Here is a 24,255-nt window from a genome sequence, read left to right as displayed (position 1 = left end):
GAGATAAAACACCTCAATTACTGGGAGTGCTTGAGGTTCCTAAACCTGTATTCCCTGGAACGCAGGCAGGAGAGACACATGATTAGATACACCTGGAAAATCCTAGAGGGACTAGTACCGAACTTGCACACGAAAATCACTCACTAAGAAAGCAAAAGACTTGGCAGACGATGCAACATCCCCCCAGTGAAAAGCAGGGGTGTCACTAGCACGTTAAGAGACCATACAATAAGTGTCAGGGGCCCGAGACTGTTCAACTGCCTCCCAGCATACATAAGGGGGATTATCAACAGACCCCTGGCAGTCTTCAAGCTGGCACTGGACAAGCACCTAAAGTCGGTTCCTGACCAGCCGGGCTGTGGCTCGTACGTTGGTTTGCGTGGAGCCAACAGTAACAGCCTGGTTGATCAGGCTCTGATCCACCAGGAGGCCTGGTCACAGACCGGGCCGCGGGGGCGTTAACCCCCGGAACTCTCTCCAGGTAAACTCCAGGCCACCTTTGAAGCAGGGGCTGCGACGTCCACCACAGGTCCAGGCACACGTCTTCGCTTGTCACAGGTCGCCGCTATGTGATCATACTCACCACATAGGCGGCACGTACGTCGTTGTCCTGGGTACATTACCATTACCTGCGTCCTGAAATTTTGTAGATACACATAGGACGGTATTGGGTGCCTCAAAGTCATTTTGAGGTTTTAAGAACTCTCTGGAAAACCTGCATAGGCTCCTGCCACCCACGTACCATGTTGAGCATAATGCACCGTCCCATACGTCTCAAAAACTTTCCTTATATCCGCCTCGTCCGCCTCAAAGGGAACGTTGCGTAACTTGATCCACGTATAATGCCGTGAAACATCTATCATTCTTACACTGACAGCTGGTGTGACGCTAAGACTTACGTTCTGAAACCTGGTGACTAACGATTCATAAACCGTAGCTGATAGCAGTTTGACGAAAATTCTTTGGCCTCCATTTAATGCTACACCATGCAAGTCACTATCTTGTATGCCATATGTCTGCCGGATGATCTTTGGCAATAAGACTTGCGCAGAACTAGGCGTTATCGTTCCTTTAAGTAGCTCAATGCCTACAGTATTTATCCGGCGTCTCAGACTAACCTCCATCTTGACAATCACAGTGCACCTATGTTGTTAGCAGAGGCGTGACAGCACCACTTCACACCACTGCAGCCAGGTAACTGACAAGGGAGCTCGCCTACAAAACGTATAAAAGCGTATTGATAAGAACTGAAATTTATTTTATAAAGTTGTAGGCCAAAGGCTGTGGTATTAGTGAGTGCTCCTTTTGTTGGGTTCCTGATCCAAGGAATTAAGACTTTCATTTTCCCACTAGATGAAACATAACCTTTTAGCTCTCAGTCGCTTTAAGACCCATACGGGTATAGAAATAGACATTATATTGAATTATAATTTAAAGGCTATCAGCTTCACGAGGATTATTAAGGCTGACAGTCACTTGTACTGAATCAGTCAAGGATATTTTAATTCCTATAACAGTCTTCAAGTGCAATTAATTAATTTAATCTATATACTGTGAAATTAATTTAATCTATATCCCACCTGGAAAGATTGACGTAGCTCTCGCCTCTTCCCGTGGCTCGGTTGGTACGCTCTCTCCTCACACACTGAGCGTCCGTGGTTCAGTCCCCTGCATGGGTAGAAACGTTGGGTATCCTTACACCTGGTGTGGCGTGGGTCGCATCCTGGGGAACAAGATTGGAGGATCCCAATGGAAATAAGACCCACTGGCTCCCTTGGGTTATCCTGTATGGCTAACCCTCCAAGTTAAAAATCCGAACAAATATTATCTTACATCGTTAGCTTGTCTTTCAGATTAAGAAATCCAATACATTTATATATAAAAACCGTTTCATTCCTTGATGAACACATTTTCTATAGTGTTTAGTCTATGTTCTTCATGTATCTTTCATGTTGGCGAAGGGCTCTGTTCTTCTCTTTCTTGAATCGAACCTGACTATCTCCCATTCGCCAGCCGCTAAATAGCACATCCCGCTAAATAAAATAATAATAATAATATTTGTGTTGGCTACACATACAGCCGCGGGAGAGGGAGGTTATGTTCAGATTCCTCCATGGTATCCTGCCGTAGGGGGTGGTTCTCAGAGACCGGAGAATAGGGGAAGAGGGTGTGTGTGTAGGGTTCGTGGGAGTGAGGACATGGCTTTTCATGCCGTGTCTTCACTTCCACGAACGGTTGGGCGAAGTAAGGGAATGGATTGGAAGGTGGTGCGACGGGTGGGTGGGGGAGGATTTCGGTTTTGGGAGCATTGAGTCTGGATGTAGGAGGGGTGGGTGTCCCTGGGCAGTGAGCTGTGGCTTACCTCATCGTGGATTTTATGTTTGTGTTGTGGGCGATGAGGGGTCAGGCTGAGGAGGGGTGCGCAGAAAGGTGTTGGAGGCGACCTTTTATCGTACACTGTGTCGAAATCGGGCTCTTTATGGGATATGGTGGGGGCGGGATTTCACTGTAGGCTAGCATTTAACGGTGGGGGGTTTATTGGGTATGTTAGAGACGGAGGGGGGCTTCAGAAGATGCAGTGGGCTGGCCTCTCCTGCAGGGGGGGTGTATGTGTATAGATCTTGCATGCGAGGTGAGGGGATGGTTGTTGAGGTACAGGTGAAGAATTCTTATGTGTGGTAGATGCCGGTCCTCTGTGGTATTCTGGGGGATGATGTTGTTTCCGGTACGTGTCTGTTCCTTGGAGCACTGGCATGTGCTGTATTATGTTGCATCGGGTACGACAAATTGCCATATGTTCCGATGTGCACTGGGGCCTATTCCTGGGGGGTGGGCACCCTTTTGCTTGGAGTTTTGTTATGGTTTAGGATTGACGTGTGTGAGGCATCTGGTGCGATCTGCTGGTATCCTGGCCAGGTGCTGCTGGGGGGTGGGGTGGGGGTTTCATGTGTTTTGTGCAGATGTTCCCTGCAGGGGTAGGGCATGGGCTGCCCCATAGTAGTCATAACTGGCACTTGTGCCTTACGTTGTGACTAAGTTTTGTCTGCCGTATGTGGGGTGTATGCACGTCAGTGCGGATTGCCGAATAGAGATGGCATTTTGATGTTTGCTATGTGCTCCCCTAGGACATGATTTTTGTGTTTTGTAGCTGATGTTGGGAGCATGTTACATTACTGTAGTCGTTCACGAATGTATAGGTTGAGCAATAATCCATCTTCAGTGGTTGTTTAGAGGATATGCCGTAATATTGTTAGTATATCTATTTTATTTCCATATTTCACACTGTGCACAAGTGATGGTTATGTTGAGATTGACCTTGTACAGTTTGACCATGTTTACTGTCATTTGCAATATATGATAATTTATATATAACCTGTCATAACATAGTACTGGACGGTAGGCGTGGAAAATTACATTTATCTGAATGTATCATTATGTACATAACAGTAAATGAACAAAGATAATTATTATTTATCAGTTAGACAAGTAGGAATTTGGGACACCTAGGTCGCAAAAAATGTCCCCCTTCGATACCTACCACTGTCATATCCACAAGTTGCTCTGGACCTATTAATTATAAATGAAATATACATACACCAGGAATTCTGGTAAATACATAAATTTGTGGACTGTATATTAAAAATAATAAATGATTATATATATATACACATATACATAACACAATTAGAATATCTTAATATCACTCACAAATTTGACTGGAGATTAATGTGTCATGTACAGGACCCCTCCTCTTGCCTACATTTATGACAAATTTACTGGCCAGAATTTAAACATAAATTAGACAGCTTATCTGAGGTTCCTGGAGTTGTCCTGTCCTGTCGCCTGATACTCAAATTATACAGGAATGCACATCCAACAATTTCGCCTCTTATTTGAGAGGTGTCAGCCCAATTTTAACCTCTAGAGCATGAAAATTCTTCACATTAATCACTAACGTTCTGTTCAATTCAAACAATAATGGTGAGTGTCCTTCTGCGCAGGCACAGCTTCAGGCTTCCCAGTTTTTATAACAATTTTTATTAAATACAGTATGGCCATCTATTTACATATAACTACTGTATTTCTGGAAAATATATACAGTATTTTCCACACTGCGGCCGGGCAGAGTTCGTTGCTAAACGACTCAAATTGCTCATTTGACATTGGTGGAGGACCTGGGTACATATAGGATCTGGCATCCACACGGTGACATATTACACAAGATTTAATCACCCTTTTTACACTTTGCCGTCCTTGTGTAATCCAGAAAGTTTCCCTAATACAATTTAAGGTATCTTGTACCCCACCATGCATTACATTTTTATGGGCATTTAGAACAATTAAATTTGTTAGATGATGAGTTTTGGGTAGTAAGATAGGGTGTTTAGCATAATCACCCAATTCAGCATTTTGTAACCTACCTCTGCACCTAATTACATTGTTCTCTAAATACAGCCCCAATTTCTCTATTATGGAACCTTTCACAATTTTTCTTTCCATCATCAATTTAATCTCATTTCCATAGATTTCCTCCTGTACCCTCTTTATCCAATATTCAAGAGGATGTGAAAACTTAAATGAAATATTCATCTTGTTTAGAAATTTAAACACCAACTTAGTTACATTGATTAGTTTGGGTAAAGAAGAATACATATTTATATCAATGGCTAAGGAAGGACAAACTATTGGAGCGGTGGTCACAGTAATTTCAACAGGAGAAATATACGCCTTTTGTACAGGCCAATTAGCTTTATTTACCAACCAGCTTGGTTCTTTAAACCTTGATACAGCATTTACAAATTTGGCATAAGGTAAACCTCCAGACAAAAAATCAGCTGGATTCTCCTCACCAGGTATATGATTAAATGTTAACATATGCTGACCCAAGCTATTATACTTCTCTTGCATCTGATTAATTTCAGCGACTCTGTTTTGTACGTACACAATTTTACTGTTTCCATTACTAATCCATTGTAAGGATACCTTATTATCAGACCAAATTACAGTGTCGCTAATATTTATCTCCTGCAACTTATTTCTTATATAATTAGCTAATTTGACACCTACATAAATGGCTGTTAATTCCAACCGAGGGAAGGTGCATGATTTAATTGGAGACACTTTAGCCTTAGACATAAGAGAAATACCACTATTACACTGAAGGTAAGCAACTGCTCCATATGCCAATTTTGAAGCATCACAAAAAATGTGGAGTACATTTTTCCCATTTGGATTGGCCACCTGGCGTGGGAACTCCAACATTGGAATTTTTTCATAATCACCAATTAATTCATCCCACCTGTTAATGAATTCCTCAGGTAGAATTTCATCTCAAGCACATTTAAGTTTCCATGCTTCCTGTGGAAAATTGCATTTAGCTGAATGTATCATTATATACATAACAGTAAATGAACAAAGATAATTATTATTTATCAGAGTTACATAGATAAGTAGGAATTTGGGACACCTATGTCGCAAAAATGTCCCCCTTCGATACCTACCTCTGTCATAACCACAAGTTGCTCTGGACCTATTAATTAAATGAAATATACATACACCAGGAATACTGGTAAATATATAAATTTGTGGACTGTATATTAAAAATTAAAGAATAATTACAGATATACACACTTACATAACAGAAAGAAAATATATCTTAATATCACTCATAAATTTGACTGGAGATTAATGTGTATCATACTCAGAAAACCTCACTCTAACTAAATCTATGAAAATAATGCTAGCCAGAATTACACACAAATCTAGAGAGCTTATCTGAGGTTCCTGGAGTTGTCTTGTCCAGTCGTCTGATATCTCAAGTTATGCAGGAATGCACATCCACCAATTTCGCCTCCTATTTGAGAGGTGTCAACACAATTTTAACCTCTAGAGCACGAAAAATTCTTCCCATTACACCAACGTTTGTACAAAATTCAAAACCAAGATGGCGAGTCTCCTTCTGCTCAGACGCAGGCTTTCCGTTTTCTATGACATAAATATTGTTAAATACAGTATGGCCATCTATTTACATATAAATACTGAATTTCTGGAAAATATGTACAGTATTTTCCACACTTCCTGTATTAATAATTTCCCTCTTATAGTAAGGGGTGACACTAAACCTAGTGGATCAAAAGATTTGGAAACTTCAGCAAGCAAGACTCTCTTAGTTAATTTATTTGGCATACTGTAATTATTAGGTTTTAACATTAACAAATCTCTCTCAGTATCCCAAGTTAATCCCAATACATTACTACATTTTGGCACTTCATCTCCAGGGTAATCTTTACTTATTTTGTTCCTTAATTTGGACGAATTACTATTCCATTCTCTCAGAGGCATATTTGCACTTTGCATTATTTTATTAGCCTCTTCATAAGTCATTAACAGTTCCTCTTCAGTTGACGTCACACCCAGGAAATTGTCCACATAAAATTGTCTGCTCATTACTTTACTCAATGGACTTCCCATACGTTTAAGGTGTGCATTTATCGCCGCTTGAAGTAGGAACGGACTGGATGTAGCACCAAATAATACGCTCCTAAAGCGAAAGGTTTTCATAGGGCTAAGTGGGTCACTATAATTCTCAGGCCATAAGAAGCGGGTACAATCCCGGTCAGCCTCTTGTAAACCCACTCTTAGGAAAGCTTTACTTATGTCAGCTGTAAAGGCATAATTCTTTACCCTGAAATTTTATAAGATATCTCCTAATTTTTCCGTCAACGTCGGACCTGTCATCAAACAGTCATTTAAACTAGATACATTTTTGTTACTCCTGGCACTACAATTAAACACAATCCTCAAAGGAGTGGTCTTAGAATCCTTCTTCACTCCGTGAAGTGGCAAATAGTGACCATAAATTTTGGCTTGCTCAGGAGGTACCTCTTCTATAAATTTATTAATTAACTGCTCAGCAATTATATCATTATAGGCAGTTAACAATTCTGGTGTCTTACTCAGTTCGCGGAGCTGAGCCTTTAATTGTCCATATGCCATTCTGTAATTAGTGGGCAATTCTGGATGGTTCAGTCTCCACGGAAGTCGTACCCAGTATTGTCCAGATTCAAATTTTACATCTTTCAGGTACTGCTCCTGAGTAAAAGAATCGTCTGGACTTTCTTCATTTACATTTATTCCAATGCTGTCTAATTCCACAATTTATGTACTGGCTCAACGCCATCCTCTATGGAAGAATTATACTGGGGTACAACTTCATGAGTAAGACACACAGTTATGGTATTTGTAGTTTCCTCTAGTCATGAATTATTATTACGAGGTATCCTACCATACATTACATGGCCTCCTGCAGTCTTCAAAAGGGTGACACCACATTTCTTTACCATACCCTTTACAAAGGAGGCATAATAACCACTACCTATCAAAATATTTATTGGGCCTACAGAATCATCACTTACACCAGAAGGTGCTAAATTTACATTATGTGAAAGTCTTTCTGTAGCTTTACTAAGCCCTACTGTAGATATTTTCTCTGGAAGTCTATCTACAATTACTGCATTAACACGTTTTTTCTCATTGCCGAACCTGACAGTTACATAAACAGTGTCATACAATTGAGCCCTTTTATCCGAGAGAAAACCAGATAATTTTAAAGTTGTGGGATCTCCCATCTGTACTTTCATACCATCAAGACATTTACGTTTCATGAAAGTACGCTGGGATCCCTGGTCCAATAATGCATTTACATTTTTTTATTTATTTCTTTTATCATCAATTTTTACCTGTAACACAGGTAAGGCTACTTCAGCAAAACCATCATTATTAACATTAGCAGCAATTTTTACTTTAGCTACTTTTGTGTCAGGATTGTCAACATTAACATTATTATCAACATTATCATATAGACCCTTACACATGACTATATGGTGTCTTCCTTTGTGACATTGATAACAGTAGTTTAATTTGGCATGACAATCCTTTACATTGTGATTACCTAAACATCTGATACATCTGTCAAGTTCCTCCAATCTTTCAACTTTATCATTCCATGAATTGTATGCATTGCAATTCTTAGAAAAATGAGTACCCTTGCAGAAAAGACAATCTCTCTTTTCTTTGACTGGTTTCTTATTAACTGGGCTACTCTTAGGAGGGTACTTATTCTTCTTACCTTGTGGAGAATCATTATTTCTGATTCTTGCTACTTGATATGCACCTATGCAACTATTTTTAGGAAATGAATTTTGATTATTACCATTGGGATAATTTTTCCCTTTGTGAAACTTGACAGATACCTCAGAGTTATTATGTGTTGCATCTTTAAAATGAGTTGGTTGGCTGGTCTGCAACTGAACAATTAATTCTTGTAGACCTAGTCTTATTTCCTCCAGACCAAAATAACCCTTGTGATATTTGTTTGAGATCCATTCAAGTGTTTTATAGTTTAATTTATTCTGTGCAATGGCACTCAATAACCAGTCTGATTCCTTCAGATTATATTTGTTGCTTAAAGCTTTGAGAGTGCTCTCCAGTTTAACTCTAAACTGCTGTAAACCTTTGTAAGTGTGATCTGGAGATTTTAAATTAGCAATGATATTCACTAGAGCCAACCTACTTTGTTCTATATTACCATAAGTGACCTTCAACAAGTCAACTGCTTCCTTGTAAGAGTCATCTACATTGGGAAAGGCTTGTATGAGTATGTGAGCATCTCCTCTTACCTGTCCTTTGAGGTAAAATAATTTAGTTACACAGGCTAGGTCACTCCTGTCATGCACAGCTGCTTTAAAAATTGACCAAAATTCCTCCTAGTTTTCTCCAGGATTAAATACAGGAAAACATAATTCTGGGAGTTTTGGCAAAGACATCTTGTTTGCTGGAGCAGACTGATTAACTGCCTGGTTTACACATTTTAATTTATTCAAGGCCTGACTTTTACAAGAAAGAATCTTTTCCTCTAATTCATAATATTGATTAATCACGAGATCTACTTCAGTCTCATCTACACAGTTTAGTAACAAATCTCCTTCATATTTGTTGTAATATAATTTGTATGAATCATATCTATTCCCTAAAGCATCTAAATACAATTTTAAATCATCAGTATTCACAGTTTCTTGATTCATTAATTCCAAACATTTATTGTATGCTTTTGTTTCATGCCCTTTTCTAGCTTACAGTGATGCTTTTTTTGCTCTATATTCCATATGTTTGTCTTCTATATTAATTTCTTCATTTTCAGCCATGAAGCAATGTATTAAATTCAACTTAATTAATAACACTGATACAACTTACCTTTGAATAAATCCTAGCTACTTGAGCTTAGCAATTACATGTAAGAAAATAATATAAACTTCAAATGTACATTAATACAAACTTGGCTCATCAAAATTAATATTATACACATTAATATAATTAGTTACACTTGGCTTATCAATTACACATACACTGATATAAATCTTGGCCAGAATTGTCTTATCAAATTAGTATTATACAAATTAATATAAACTTAGCCAGACTTGACTTATCAAAATTAATATTATACAATTAATATAAATCCTTGCCAGAATTTGGCATAGCAAAATTAATATTATACACATTAATATAATCTTTAGCCACCCTTGAGCTTAGCTTATCAAAATTAATATTGTAATTATTATAATCCACTACACATTAAGTAAATTTGTGAACTTAACATCCACCTCCTTCTGTCATTTCACATATAATTATTAAGTAATTAACTAATTAATGACTTCACTAATTACCTCCAGTTCAAGAAGGACCAACGGGCAATTAAATGTGGAAAATTACATTTATCTGAATGTATCATTATGTACATAACAGTAAATGAACATAGATAATTATTATTTATCAGTTAGACAAGTAGGAATTTGGGACACCTAGGTCGCAAAAAATGTCCCCCTTCGATACCTACCACTGTCATATCCACAAGTTGCTCTGGACCTATTAATTATAAATGAAATATACATACACCAGGAATTCTGGTAAATATATAAATTTGTGGACTGTATATTAAAAATAATAAATGATTATATATATACACATATACATAACAGGAGAATATCTTAATATCACTCACAAATTTGACTGGAGATTAATGTGTCATGTACAGGACCCCCCCTTTTGCCTACATTTATGAAAAATTTGCTGGCCAGAATTTAAACATAAATTAGACAGCTTATCTGAGGTTCCTGGAATTTTCCTGTCCTGTCGCCTGATACTCAAATTATGCAGGAATGCACATCCAACAATTTTGCCTCTTATTTGAGAGGTGTCAGCCCAATTTTAACCTCTAGAGCACGAAAATTCTTCACATTAATCACTAACGTTCTGTTCAATTCAAACAATAATGGTGAGTGTCCTTCTGCGCAGCCGCAGCTTCAGGCTTCCCAGTTTTTATAACAATTTTTATTAAATACAGTATGGCCATCTATTTACATATATAACTACTGTATTTCTGGAAAATATATACAGTATTTTCCACAGTAGGAGTCATACTGTATGGGTAGGGTCTGCACTTTTCTTTGTATTACCTGGAGTTTACCTGGAGAGAGTTTCGGGGGTCAACGCCCCCGCGGCCCGGTCTGTGACCAGGCCTCCTGGTGGATCAGCGCCTGATCAACCAGGCTGTTGCTGCTGGCTGCACGCAAACCAACGTACGAGCCACAGCCCGGCTGATCAGGAACTGACTTTAGGTGCTTGTCCAGTGCCAGCTTGAAGACTGCCAGGGGTCTGTTGGTAATCCCCCTTATGTGTGCTGGGAGGCAGTTGAACAGTCTCGGGCCCCTGACACTTATTGTATGGTCTCTTAACGTGCTAGTGACACCCCTGCTTTTCATTGGGGGGATGGTGCATCGTCTGCCAAGTCTTTTGCTTTCGTAGTGAGTGATTTTCGTGTGCAAGTTCGGTACTAGTCCCTCTAGGATTTTCCAGGTGTATATAATCATGTATCTCTCCCTCCTGCGTTCCAGGGAATACAGGTTTAGAAACCTCAAGCGCTCCCAGTAATTGAGGTGTTTTATCTCCGTTATGCGCGCCGTGAAAGTTCTCTGTACATTTTCTAGGTCGGCAATTTCACCTGCCTTGAAAGGTGCTGTTAGAGTGCAGCAATATTCCAGCCTAGATAGAACAAGTGACCTGAAGAGTGTCATCATGGGCTTGGCCTCCCTAGTTTTGAAGGTTCTCATTATCCATCCTGTCATTTTTCTAGCAGATGCGATTGATACAATGTTATGGTCCTTGAAGGTGAGATCCTCCGACATAATCACTCCCAGGTCTTTGACGTTGGTGTTTCGCTCTATTTTGTGGCCAGAATTTGTTTTGTACTCTGATGAAGATTTAATTTCCTCATGTTTACCATATCTGAGTAATTGAAATTTCTCATCGTTGAACTTCATATTGTTTTCTGCAGCCCACTGAAAGATTTGGTTGATGTCCGCCTGGAGCCTTGCAGTGTCTGCAATGGAAGACACTGTCATGCAGATTCGGGTGTCATCTGCAAAGGAAGACACGGTGCTGTGGCTGACATCCTTGTCTATGTCGGATATGAGGATGAGGAACAAGATGGGAGCTAGTACTGTGCCTTGTGGAACAGAGCTTTTCACCGTAGCTGCCTCGGACTTTACTCTGTTGACGACTACTCTCTGTGTTCTGTTAGTGAGGAAATTATAGATCCATCGACCGACTTTTCCTGTTATTCCTTTAGCGCGCATTTTGTGCGCTATTACGCCATGGTCACACTTGTCGAAGGCTTTTGCAAAGTCTGTATATATTACATCTGCATTCTTTTTGTCTTCTAGTGCATTTAGGACCTTGTCGTAGTGATCCAGTAGTTGAGACAGACAGGAGCGACCTGTTCTAAACCCATGTTGCCCTGGGTTGTGTAACTGATGGGTTTCTAGATGGGTGGTGATCTTGCTTCTTAGGACCCTTTCAAAGATTTTTATGATATGGGATGTTAGTGCTATTGGTCTGTAGTTCTTTGCTGTTGCTTTACTGCCCCCTTTGTGGAGTGGGGCTATGTCTGTTGTTTTTAGTAACTGAGGGACGACCCCCGTGTCCATGCTCCCTCTGTTTACTGTTGATGGATAATTATATGTGATGCTATGTATGTTGTACATAATGATTTTCAATAAAATATAAAATAATAATAATAATAATAATAATAATAATAATAATAATAATAATAATAATAATAATAATAATAATAATAATAATAATAATAATAATAATAACAATAGTAATAATAATCGTTGTCTCCCATTTCCGTGGGCGCGTACGTGTGCTCACTGAACTGTGTTTGCTGGGGTGGAGACTTAGCTGCTGGTCTAACCTCCTAGACTGTTCTGATCACTGTCTTCTGGCCTCTTGGGCCTATCATATCTACTCTTGAAGCTGTGTAGCAACCTTGAGCTGTTAACTAGAAGTCTGAGGACAATAATATGGAAAAGAACTTCATTGACTTGAGACAAAGGGAGACTGACATTGGCTAGTCCATCTATCAACATTCCATCATGCAGGAGGAGCTACATGTCTATGGAGCATCCAACAAAATCAACAGACTCTTGGATGTCACTACCGCCCGGATCCAGCTGGGCTATAAGTATCTCTGAGAGGTTGCATCACCAGCTGATGTAGACATAACTAAATGTAAACATTACCAGACGGACTATTGTCACACCTTGCGTCATCAAGTGCTCGAATTCAGAGACAACTCACAGATATTCTAGAAATGTTAAAGTATTTTATCGAAAGTGGCATATTAATAGCCATTCTGAAAAAAAATACCCTGACTATGCCTATTGTAAATAAATCATAATTACTTCCACGAGTCTAAATTCAACATCTTGCTAAAATCAAAGATAATACAAATAATTCAAAACCACATTGTGATGTTTTTGCGACTTAATTCATGTCTGCATAAATAACCCATTACGACTGTGATCATATATAAACATGTAAACAGTTCATTGCTACTACCTTGTTTAGCTATCAAAACTTTGCAGCCCAGCCCCTGGATCCATTATGTGCCACTGTAACACCACTGCTGCATCCACACACACACACACACATCTCCCCATCTCTTCCCCTTACAACCCCTCCCCTACCCCCACCCCCACACACACATGTACACACACAAATACAAAACCTAAAAAAAAAAAAAAAAAAATGGTGGCTCAGAAGGGAAGTTGAAGGCTCAGGAGATCAGAGGAAAATGGTTCTGGTATGGAAGAATGGATGGAAGAGCAATGTAAAAGGATGGAACAAGAATGGGAGAGCAAAATAGGCGAGTTTTCTGGAACAAAGGAGAAAAGGATGGAGGAGGAGAAGAAGAAATAGGAATTACAAGTTGAAGCTGCAGAAGCCAGGATAAGGACCCTAGAATATGAGGTAAATAGGTTGAAGTGAGTTACAGGGCTATTACCCAGAGGTGACATAGCATCTGAAGCTGGTACACCCCTACTGAATGAGAAGCCTAGCAGAAAGAAAGGAGACATTACTTACACTAATTCCCTATCAGCCCACCAAGCAGGGATAGTAGTAAGGAAAGGGGTAGAAGGTGGAGAGGGGGTTAAGTCACAGGTAGAGGCAGGATCATGCCACCAAGAGCTACAGGAAAAAATAAGGGAGACAATGGCCATGTACAAACAGGACCCAGAAACACAGAGGGAAAGACAATGAGAGGAGGAGAGGGGGAAGTTAGTGTTTATTCATGGGCTTCAGGAGAGCGAGAGGAGGACACACAGGAATAAAAACAGGAGATTGAAAACATCATCAAAGAAATAGGTGAGGAGGACATGACTGAGGTTGTAAATTTTCAGAGAATAGGGGGGATACTTGAAGAGAAGACATCGGCTGGTCAAGCTGATTCTCAAGACAGAAACAGTGCAGAACAGGATTCTGCAAGAGAAACCACAGCTGAAAGAATCGTCAACATAAAAGAGGGTGTTCCTAGACCGAGACAGAGCAAAAACAGAATGACAGCAGCTGAGGGAGAGGACACAGAAGTGAAAGAGGCTAAGAAGAGAGACAAGGACAGAATCAGCAGAAGACAGTCAGAGCAGGGCAGAGCAACAAGCACAAGCACACAGAGAACCACCCCCAGAACCCCACAACCAAACATGCTATCCCAACACAAACCACAATCCACGCTTACACCCCCCACCCCACACTATGCTGTAGAATCCCACAGCACACTGCCAGGACCCTCACCCTCACAGACTTCCTAGAACACAGTGTTGGAGACGAAACTGAAGGTATGGTACACCAATGCTGATGGAATAACAAATAAGTGGGAGGAGTGGTATGAAAGAGTCGAAGAGGCATCACCAGACACCATAGCTCTCACAGAAACCAGGCTCATAGGAATGATAACAGATGCAATCTTTCCAATGGGATATCAGATCCTGAGGAAAGACAGAGGGGGTGGAGGAGTGGCACTGCTCATCAAAAACCAATGGGATTTTGATGAGCTGGAGAAAGGAGACAGAGGAGAAGCAAGAGATTACATAATAGGAACACTTCAATCTGGAGGTCCCATGGTGCTAACTGAAGTGATGTATAACCCACCACAGAACAGCAGGAGGCCAAGGCAAGAGTATGATGAGAGTAATAGAGCGATGGTTGACACACTGGCTGAAGTGGCAAAAAGGGCTCATGTGAGCAGAGCAAAGCTGCTGATTTTGGGTGACTTCAACCACAAGGAAATAGATTGGAAGAACCTGGAGCCTCATGGGGGCCCAGAAACGTGGAGGGCTAAGATGATGGAGGTGGTACTGGAAAACCTCATGTACCAACACATAAGGGACACTACTAGAGAGAGAGCAGAGGATGAACCAGCAAGACTGGACCTAGTATTCACCCTGAGTAGTGCAGATATTGAGAACATCACATATGGAAGACCCCTCAGGGCCAGTGATCACATGGTTCTGAGCTGTGAATACATAGTAGGGTTATAAATGGAGAGGGAAGTAGGAAGGGCAGGACGAATGAAGCCAAACTACAAGAAAGGGGACTATGCAGGTATGAAGAATTTCCTGCACGGGGTTCAGTGGGACAGAAAACTAGCAGGGAAGTCAGCAAATGAGATGATGGAACATGTGACAACAATATGCAAAGAAGCTGAGGAGAGGTTTGTACCCAAGGGTAACAGAAATAACAAGAAAGCCAGGATGAGCCCTTGGTTCACCCAAAGGTGTATAGAGGCCAAAATCACATGTGCTAGAGAATTGAAGAGGAATAGAAGACAAAGGACCCAGGAAAATAAGGAGAGTAGTCGTAGAGTCAGAAATGAATATGCACAGGTAAGAAGGGAGGCCCAACGACATGAAAATAACATAGCAGCGAAAGCCAAATCTTACCTGAAGCTGTTGTACAGCCAAATCAGGAAGAAAACGACAGTCAAGGTCCAGGTGATCAGGCTGAGGAAGGAAGGAGGGGAGATCACAAGAATCGACTATGAAGTATGTGAGGTGCTCAACATGAGATTCAAAGAAGTGTTCACAGAGGAGACAGAAGGGTCTCCAGAAAGACGGAGAGGTGGGGTACACCATCAAGTGTTGGACACAATACATACAATCGAGGAAGAAGTGAAGAGGCTGCTAAGCGAGCTAGATACCTCAAAGGTGATGGGGCCGAATAACATCTCTCCATGGGTCTTGAAAGAGGGAGCAGAGGTGCTATGTGTACCACTAACAATGATCTTCAACACATCTATCGAAACAAGGCGACTACTTGAGGTATAGAAGACAGCAAATGTAGTCCCAATTTTTAAAAAGACTGACACAAAGCATTAAAGTACAGACCAGTGTCACTAACATGTATAGTATGCAAAGTCATGGAGAAGATTATCAGGAGAAGAGTGGTGGAGCACCTAGAAAGGAACGAGCGTATCAACGACAGCCAGCATGGGTTCAGGGATGGGAAATCCAGTGTCACAAACCTACTGGAGTTCTATGACAGGGTGACAGCAGTAAGACCAGAGAGAGAGAGAGAGAGAGAGAGAGAGAGAGAGAGAGAGAGAGAGAGAGAGAGAGAGAGAGAGAGAGAGAGAGAGAGAGGTGGGTAGATTGCATTTTCTTGGACTGTAAGAAGGCGTTTGACACAGTACTAAACAAGAGATTAGTGCAAAAGGTGGAGGATCAAGCTGGGATAACAGGGCAGGCACTACAATGGATCAGGGAATACCTGTCCGGAAGACAACAGCGAGTCATGGTATGTGGCAAGGTGTCAGAGTGGACTCCTGTAACGAGCGGGGTGCCACAGGGGTCAGTCTTAGGATCAGTGCTGTTTCCGGTATTTATGAGAAACATGACAGAAGGAATAGACTCCGAAGTGTCCCTGTTTGCAGATGATATGAAGCTGATGAAAGAATTCAGTCAGACGAGGACCAGGCAGAACTACAAAGGGATCTGGACAGGTTGCAGGTTTGGCCCAGAAACTGGCTCCTGAAGTTTAACCCCACCAAGTGCAAAGTCATGAAGATTGGGGAAGGGCAAAGAAGACTGCAGACGGAATAGAGTCTAGAGGGGCCAGAGACTACAAACCTCACTCAAAGAAAAGGATCTTGGGGTGAATATAACACCGGGCACATCTCCTGAGGCGAACATCAACCAAATAACTGCTGCAGCATATGGGCGCCTAACAAATCTAAGACCAGCATTCCGATATTTTAATAAGGAATCGTTCAGGGCCATTTACACTGTGCACGTTAGGTCCATATTGGAGTATGCGGCACCAGTTTGGAACCCACACCTAGCCAAGCACGTAAGGAAACTAGAGAAAGTGCAGATGTTTGCAACAAGACTAGTCCCGGAGCTAAGGGGTATGTCCTACGAGGAGAGGTTAAGGGAAATCGACCTGACGACACTGGAAGGCAGGAGAGAATGGGCGGATTTAATAACGACATATAAAATACTGAGAGGAATCGACAAGGTGGACAGAGACAGGATGTTCTTGAGACAGGACACAGCAGCAAGGGGTCATAGTTGGAAGTTGAAGACTCAGATGAATCACAGGGATGTTAGGAAGTATTTCTTCAGTCACAGAGTTGTCAGGAGGTTGAATAGTCTGGGAAGTGATGTAGTGGAGGCAAGATTCATGCATAGCTTTAAGAAGAGGTATGATAAAGCTCATGGAGCAGGAAGAGTGACCTAGTAGCGACCTGTGAAGAGGCAGGGACAGGAGCTGTGACTCGATCCCTGCAACCACAATTAGATGAGTACAACTAGGTGAGTACACACACAGGTATTCGTGCGCGCGCACGTGTAGATGATGCTATGCTAATATGAAACTCCATTGCGGCTCAGCCACGTGTAGCAGTAAGAAGCAACAGGTGCCCAGCAACACCTATACAGGACACCAGCAACAACAGGGGATTCGATCAATGCCAGTAGCCACCCTCCTCCCGTTTTCTGTGGGTAAACACCTGCATGTCTTGGCACCCGGCCCTTGGCTCCGTGGCGGAGGCATCTCCATGCCTACACTTGACTTCAGATTCTCCTTCGTATTTCCACAATTATTCACTCAGCACCTGCCTACAAGTTGCATCCCACTAGAGAAATATTTTTTTTTTATGTTTCACAGTTTCGCAATATATATGTGTGTGAGTATGTGTGTGTTTATGCTGCTGTATTTTTAAAGAGGAGTTTCTTTATGAGGTGGCGAGGATTTGAACGCGAGAGCAATAGAGTCAGGTAGTTCCTCTGGCGTAAGTGTTGTGATGATGTGTTGAGTACCTGTATATCTCTTATTGCGACCTGCCTCTCTCCTGGCCTGACCTGAGCCTCGGTAGCTCCTACTCCTCAGAACTTGGGGACCGGACTGAAAAGAACAAAGTCAGAACAAGCAGTACACCAGTAGCATAGTTTCCAAAGATTACATGTGATGAGGAGGCTGTATGTGGGAGTGAGGGCGGTGTGCGTCGTATCTGTGAGTGACGTCCGTCTTGTGTCGTGACACCGGAAGTGGTAGTGTAGTCGTGAGACCAGGTGAGAGTGGCAGTGAAGGACATTACAACGCCACCAACACGAATTGCTGCTGTCAATTGCAGCCACAGTTTCCTTTCACGGTTGCCTCCCACAACAGGAGCCGCCAGTTTCAGCCGCCAGTGTTGAGTGGGTTGGAATGAGTTTGAATTGTATTTTTTAGGGAAAGGGGACAAGAGTAGAAGAAGTCACCCATGTTAGCTTGCGTCCACCGCCTTCTCCCTTCAACACTCACCAGCTCTCTATTCAACACCTTCCTGCTCCAAAAAATCCAAAATCCAAAATCCACTTGATCCCTCTCGGACACCTTCCCGTCTTCTCCAGCCCCCACCTTCTCCAACACCCTATCTCCTACAACACTCCCCCGTCAACACCATATACAGGGAGAACAAGAGAACAGAATTATAAACTAAATAAAAAAAAGTGCCGAAACGAAGAATTAATCAAAGCTTTAATTTACAACACAAAAGAGTGATTTATTTCCTAAAAAAATATGTAATAACCAAATCCGTACTACAACAGCTCCACTCTTGTTACTTCAAGTCGGTAATCACATAATAACTTGGGCACACAGTCAGGTATATATACAGGAGGTTTCATGTATGTTAAAAAGTCGTGCACTAAACCAGTATGGGTTATACATTTATTGAGAGGAGTATTTATCTCATTATATTTACAACAAACAGTTCATCTTACTATCCTCTATTAGGACTGAAGCATTTTTTACGTCAGTGAAGTAGTTTTTGGTGTGATAACAATGGAATATAGCTGTTCTCCCACTGCTACAAATATGTAATCACAAAGTAATGAAGTGTGATTGATTGATAGGCTTTGAGTGTGTCTGGGGGGGGGGTTAGGGGGGATGTCTGGTTAATAATAATAAAACTTTATATATATTGTGCTAAACTTGGGAAGCACTTTTTTTCCTTTTGAAGTTTATTATGACTTTGGATGTCTACTGAAAATTACCCATTGATTATCCTAATATCCGCCGCATACGACCTCAGGGAAAAGTCCCTGACATTGTTCATATTTCAAATTATTCTCGAAGAACAAAAAGGCACAATACCGTGACTGGAACAATATAAAAATAACCTGAACATAAGAGAGAGAAGCTTACGACGACGTTTCGGTCTGACTTGGACCATTTATAAGTCACACTACGACTCATGAAAGACTCAAATAGGATCGATACGTCGTCCTAAGCTTCTCTCTCCTGTGTACAGGTTATTTGTGTATTCTCGATGGATAAGAGTCTGTGAAAGTCCCTTGTTATGATACTGGGCACGTCTCTACTTTCACCATAAACTGACTAATCACTTGAAGGTTTATCTCACAGGCGCCGTGGATCTGATAATGGGCATAAGGTGGAGCCGAGAGTCTTGGTAGGAGGGAGTGTGGCTGGTAATAGAAGGGGTATAAGAGGCCATGCGCTTGCATATTTTAAATCCTACCTTTCTAATAGGTATCAGTATGTCACCATTAAAGACACAGCCTCATCAATACGGCCACTTGATACTGGAGTTCCGCAGGGAAGTGTCCTTGGACCCCTGCTCTTCCTCATTTACATCAATGATCTTCCAAACATATCCCAACACCTGAAACCCATTCTCTTTGCTGACGACACGACTCATGTCATCTCCCACCCTAATCTTGCCACCCTCAACACCATTGTTAACGAGGAGCTGCTCAAAATATCGACTTGGATGACAGCCAATAAACTTACACTTAACACTGCAAAACCTACTATATTATGTTTGGTAGCAGAGCAGGTGTTGCGCAACTTAACATTGAGATCGACAACACTCTAATTGCCAGACATAATGAGGGCAAATTCCTTGGCCTATACCTCGACAACAACCTAAATTTCAGCACCCATATCCAACACATAACAAAAAGAGTATCCAAAACGGTGGGGATCCTCTCCAAGATACGATACTACGTACCGCAAACAGCCCTTCTCACACTATACCGTTCACTTATATATCCATACCTCACCTATGCTATCTGTGCTTGGGGTTCAACTGCAGCAGCACACCTAAAGCCAATAATAACCCAACAAAAAGCCGCAGTAAGAATAATCACTAAATCCATCCCTGGCAACACCCCCCCCCCCACTCTTCATAGATCTAAACTTACTCCCTGTTCAGTACATCCACACTTACTACTGTGCAATCTATATCTACAGGACCTTAAATTCCAATATTAACCTTGACCTAAAACGCTTTCTTGACAGTTGTGACAGGATCCACAGGCATAACACCAGACACAAACATCTCTATGACATTCCCCGTGTTCGACTAAACCTTTACAAAAATTCAATGTATTTCAAAGGACCTAAAATCTGGAACACCCTACCTGAAAACTCTAGAACTGCAGACACATTCATCACTTTCAAAACTACAGTTAGAAAACATCTTATCTCCCTGATACACCCCGACAACTAACTACATGATAACCACCTGGTGGTTCACAATTACACTCACTCACCAACTGACTATAAACCCAGAAATACTAATCTTAATCTTAAAATAATAAATCCTAACTAGTCATAAGTTTGCCTATGATACTAAAATATAGACACCTTGTATTGTGCCAAAACAAAAGCATTCACATTGCTAAACTCACAAATTATGATGTAGTCACTTAGCCTTAATACCATAATCTGTAAGGATTTAATGTTAAGAATTAATCAAAGTCTGCTCGAAATGCCTAGCCATGCTATTCAATTCAATTCAAAGTTTATTCTCTATAAGGATTACAATGCTGAGTTTACAGAAATTTGGTTATTGTGTGGTTTACATGTAGTAAAATTGTGATTACAGAGTGTACCACTAGAACGCTTAGCATGGCTAGGCATTTCGGGCATACTTAGTTTTATTCATAATTGTAAAATATTACAAATTATGAGGTAAGTTGGTATTATGGCTAAGTGACTAAATACTAGTTTGTGAGTTTAGCAATGTGAATGCTTTTGTTTTGGCACAGTACATAGTTTCAGTATTGGAGTATCACAGGATTCATTATTTTAAGATTGAGATTAATATTTCTGTTTATGGTCAAATGAGTGAGTGAGTGTAAGTGTGAACCACCAGGTGGTATTCGTGTAGTTAGTTGACGGGGTGTATCAGGGAGATAAGATGTTTTCTAATGGTAGTTTTGAAGGTGATGAATGTGTCTGCAGTTCTAGAGTTCTCAGGTAGGGTATTCCAGATTTTAGGGCCTTTGACATACATTGAATTTTTGTAAAGGTTTAGTCGGACACGGGGAATGTCGTAGAGATGTTTGTGTCTGGTGTTATGCCTGTGGGTTCTGTCACAACTATCAAGAAAGCGTTTTAGGTCAAGGTTGATATTAGAGTTTAAGGCCCTGTAGATGTAGATTGCACAGTAGTAAGTGTGGATGTACTGAACTGGGAGTAAGTTTAGGTCTATGAAGAGTGGGGGGGTGTGTTGCCAGGGATGGGATTTAGTGATTATTCTTACTGCAGCTTTTTGTTGGGTTATTATTGGCTTTAGGTGTGTTGCTGCAGTTGATCCCCAAGCACAAATAGCATAGGTGAGGTATGGATAAAAAAGTGAGTGGTATAGTGTGAGAAGGGCATTTTGCGGCACGTAGTATCGTATCTTGGAGAGGATCCCTAGTGGCCCCCTCTGTAATTAGTATTTTATAACATGTAAACCACACAATACCCAAAACCTGTAAACCCCACATTGTAACCCTTATAGAGAATAAACTTGAATTGAATTGTTGGTTGTGGGCGGAGGATGGGCGGGTGGTTCCGCTCCGCCTTCCGTGTGTATACTTCGTGGGAGCGGCGGCGGCGAGTGGCCGCCCTGCCGCCCACCTTCCTACAGGCCGCCCTCTCCAGTGGGTGGCGGCCATTACGGACTCGGCCACCCCTATGTGGGCGACTTCTCATTGGTAAGTCATGAGTGTGTTCATATATATATATATATATATATATATATATATATATATATATATATATATATATATATATATATATATATATATATATAAATATATATATATATATATATATATGTGTATGTATATACATATATATATATATATATGTATGTATGTATGTAAGTAGTGTACTTTTCTTCTGGAGCATCCCTTCCGGTTTAGGGCCTTCCACTGGAGCATCCCTTCCGGTTTAGGCCACCTCTGGGGCATCCCTTCCGGTCTAGGACCAGCGGCTGGAGGGTCACCTTTTCACACCTAGGTGTTACTTCCGGTTTTGACCATGACCTCGCCCTCGAGACTACCTCACCCTTGACCCCCCAACCAATACCCCCGCCCACGACCCCCCCCTCCTTCGCGACCACCCCTTCGCGCCGCGCCCGCGCGCCCCGCCCGCGCGCCCGCCCGCGCGCCCGCCCGCGCCCTTCGCGAGCCCCCGCCCGCGCCTTCTGCTGCGCCTTCTGCAGCGTCGTCCGGATCGCCCCCGCGCCTCGAATTTTTATCCGATTTTTTTCGAATTTTTTTTGAATTTCATTTTCTTGTGCTCTCCATCTCCTCGGATCAAGTTTTTAAGGTTCCCCCTCTCACTTTCACCCCCATCCCAAAATTTCTCGATATTACCAAGTTTTTGGATTCCCCCCTATGGGGGTTTCGAAATTCTCCATCTCCTTGGATCAAGGTTTTTTTTGGATTGTCCCTCCTTCCACCCCCCAATCCCAAAAATTTCTCAATATTACCAAGTTTTTGGATTCCCCCCTATGGGGTTTTCGAAATTCTCCAATTCCTTGGATCAAATTTTTGGGTACCCCTCCTTTCACCCCAAATTTTCTCGACAATACCATGACTCCATCTCCTCGGATCAAATTTTTGAGGTTCCCCCTCTCACTTTCACCCCCCATCCCAAAATTTCTCGAAATCAAATTCTCCATCTCCTTGGATCAAGTTTTTTGGGTACCCCTCCTTTCACCCCCCATCCCCAAATTTTCTCGATAATACAAGTTTTGGATACTCCCCCCTATGGGGTTCTCAATATCAAAGTCTCCACTTCCTCGGATCCCCCTCCCACTTTCACCCCCCAACCCCAAAAATTTCTCGACAATACCATGACTCCATCTCCTCGGATCAAGTTTTTTGGATCCCCCCTATGGGGTTTTCGAAATTCTCCATCTCCTTGGATCAAATTTTTGGATTACCCCTCTCACTTTCACTCCCACCCCAAAATTTCTCGATAATACCAAGACTCCATCTCCTTGGATCAAGTTTTTTGGATTCCCCACTCTGGGGGTAAGCATGCTTACTACAGGTCTAAACATCTTCCCCTTATTATTTTAAAATGAACTAAAACCTTCCTCTCATTAAGTTAAATGAACTAAAAAAAAAAAAAGCGTGTTTACTCGGCGGTCAGTGACGTCACACATACAAGCTAAATCTTGTCGACTTACCCCTATGTCAGTGACGTCACGCACACAGGCTGAATCATGACGACCCTTTAGTTCATTAAAGTTAATAAGGGGATATAGTACCTACATCATAGGGAAAACATTTTCATCATCAGAAAGTCACATTTTTTGTTTCGTTAATACCCACAACAATCCAACAATTTCTTTACAACACAAGTCTAGACATTTTTTTAACTATTTCATCTCAGGTCACTCCCCCCCCACGAAGTAACCTCCTCCCCACCCTCCCGAACCCTCACACTCCAACCAACACCTCACAATTTTCACTCATAACCCCCAATTTTTCTCGTTTTAACCCTTTTAGTTCATTAAAGTTAATAAGGGGATACAGTACATCAGAAAGTCACCACAACACTTATAACCACTTTTCGATAAATTCACTAGTCACAATTTTACATATTACGAAGTTAAATACGCACTTTTACTTTGAACACCTTCAAAACACTCTCTTAAATCATTTGAATACTCACAAAAAATACCTTTATACATTTCCAAACAACACTGAAATACTCCAAAAAAACATCATTCGAACACCCCCAAATCACCTCTGAATACTCCCAGAACACCTTCATAAATACTCTTGCACATCATTTGAACACCTTCATAAGTACTCTCATAATCATTTGTACACCTTCAAAAAACACCTTTGAATACTCACATAAACACCCTTGAACACCTTCAAAACACCTTCAAAGCACTCTCATAATCATTTGAACACACTCAAAACACCTTTGAATAACCTCAAAACACCTTTGAACACCTTCAAAACACCCTTGAACACCTTCAAAACACCCTTGAACACCTTCAAAAACAACATTTGAACACACTCAAAACACCTTTGAACATTTCCAAAACACTATTTG

At 41.3% G+C, this 24,255-nt stretch overlaps 1 protein-coding gene across 1 annotated transcript; it reads left to right on the top strand.

Annotated features, from left to right (window-relative positions):
* Positions 1 to 17,695: 17,695 nt before the first annotated feature.
* LOC138852463 (uncharacterized) lies at positions 17,696 to 21,887 on the top strand (the record flags this gene model as incomplete). Its single annotated transcript, XM_070083256.1, is given in 2 exon segments — positions 17,696 to 18,092; positions 21,692 to 21,887. A coding segment is annotated over 1 exon segment (157 nt), but the record flags the coding sequence as incomplete, so codon positions are not given.
* Between the last annotated feature and the right edge of the window lie 2,368 nt (positions 21,888 to 24,255).

Source organism: Cherax quadricarinatus, chromosome 9 (assembly GCF_038502225.1).
Source record: "Cherax quadricarinatus isolate ZL_2023a chromosome 9, ASM3850222v1, whole genome shotgun sequence".
Lineage (NCBI taxonomy): Eukaryota > Metazoa > Arthropoda > Malacostraca > Decapoda > Parastacidae > Cherax > Cherax quadricarinatus.
This window is presented reverse-complemented; position numbering and strand designations above follow the sequence as displayed.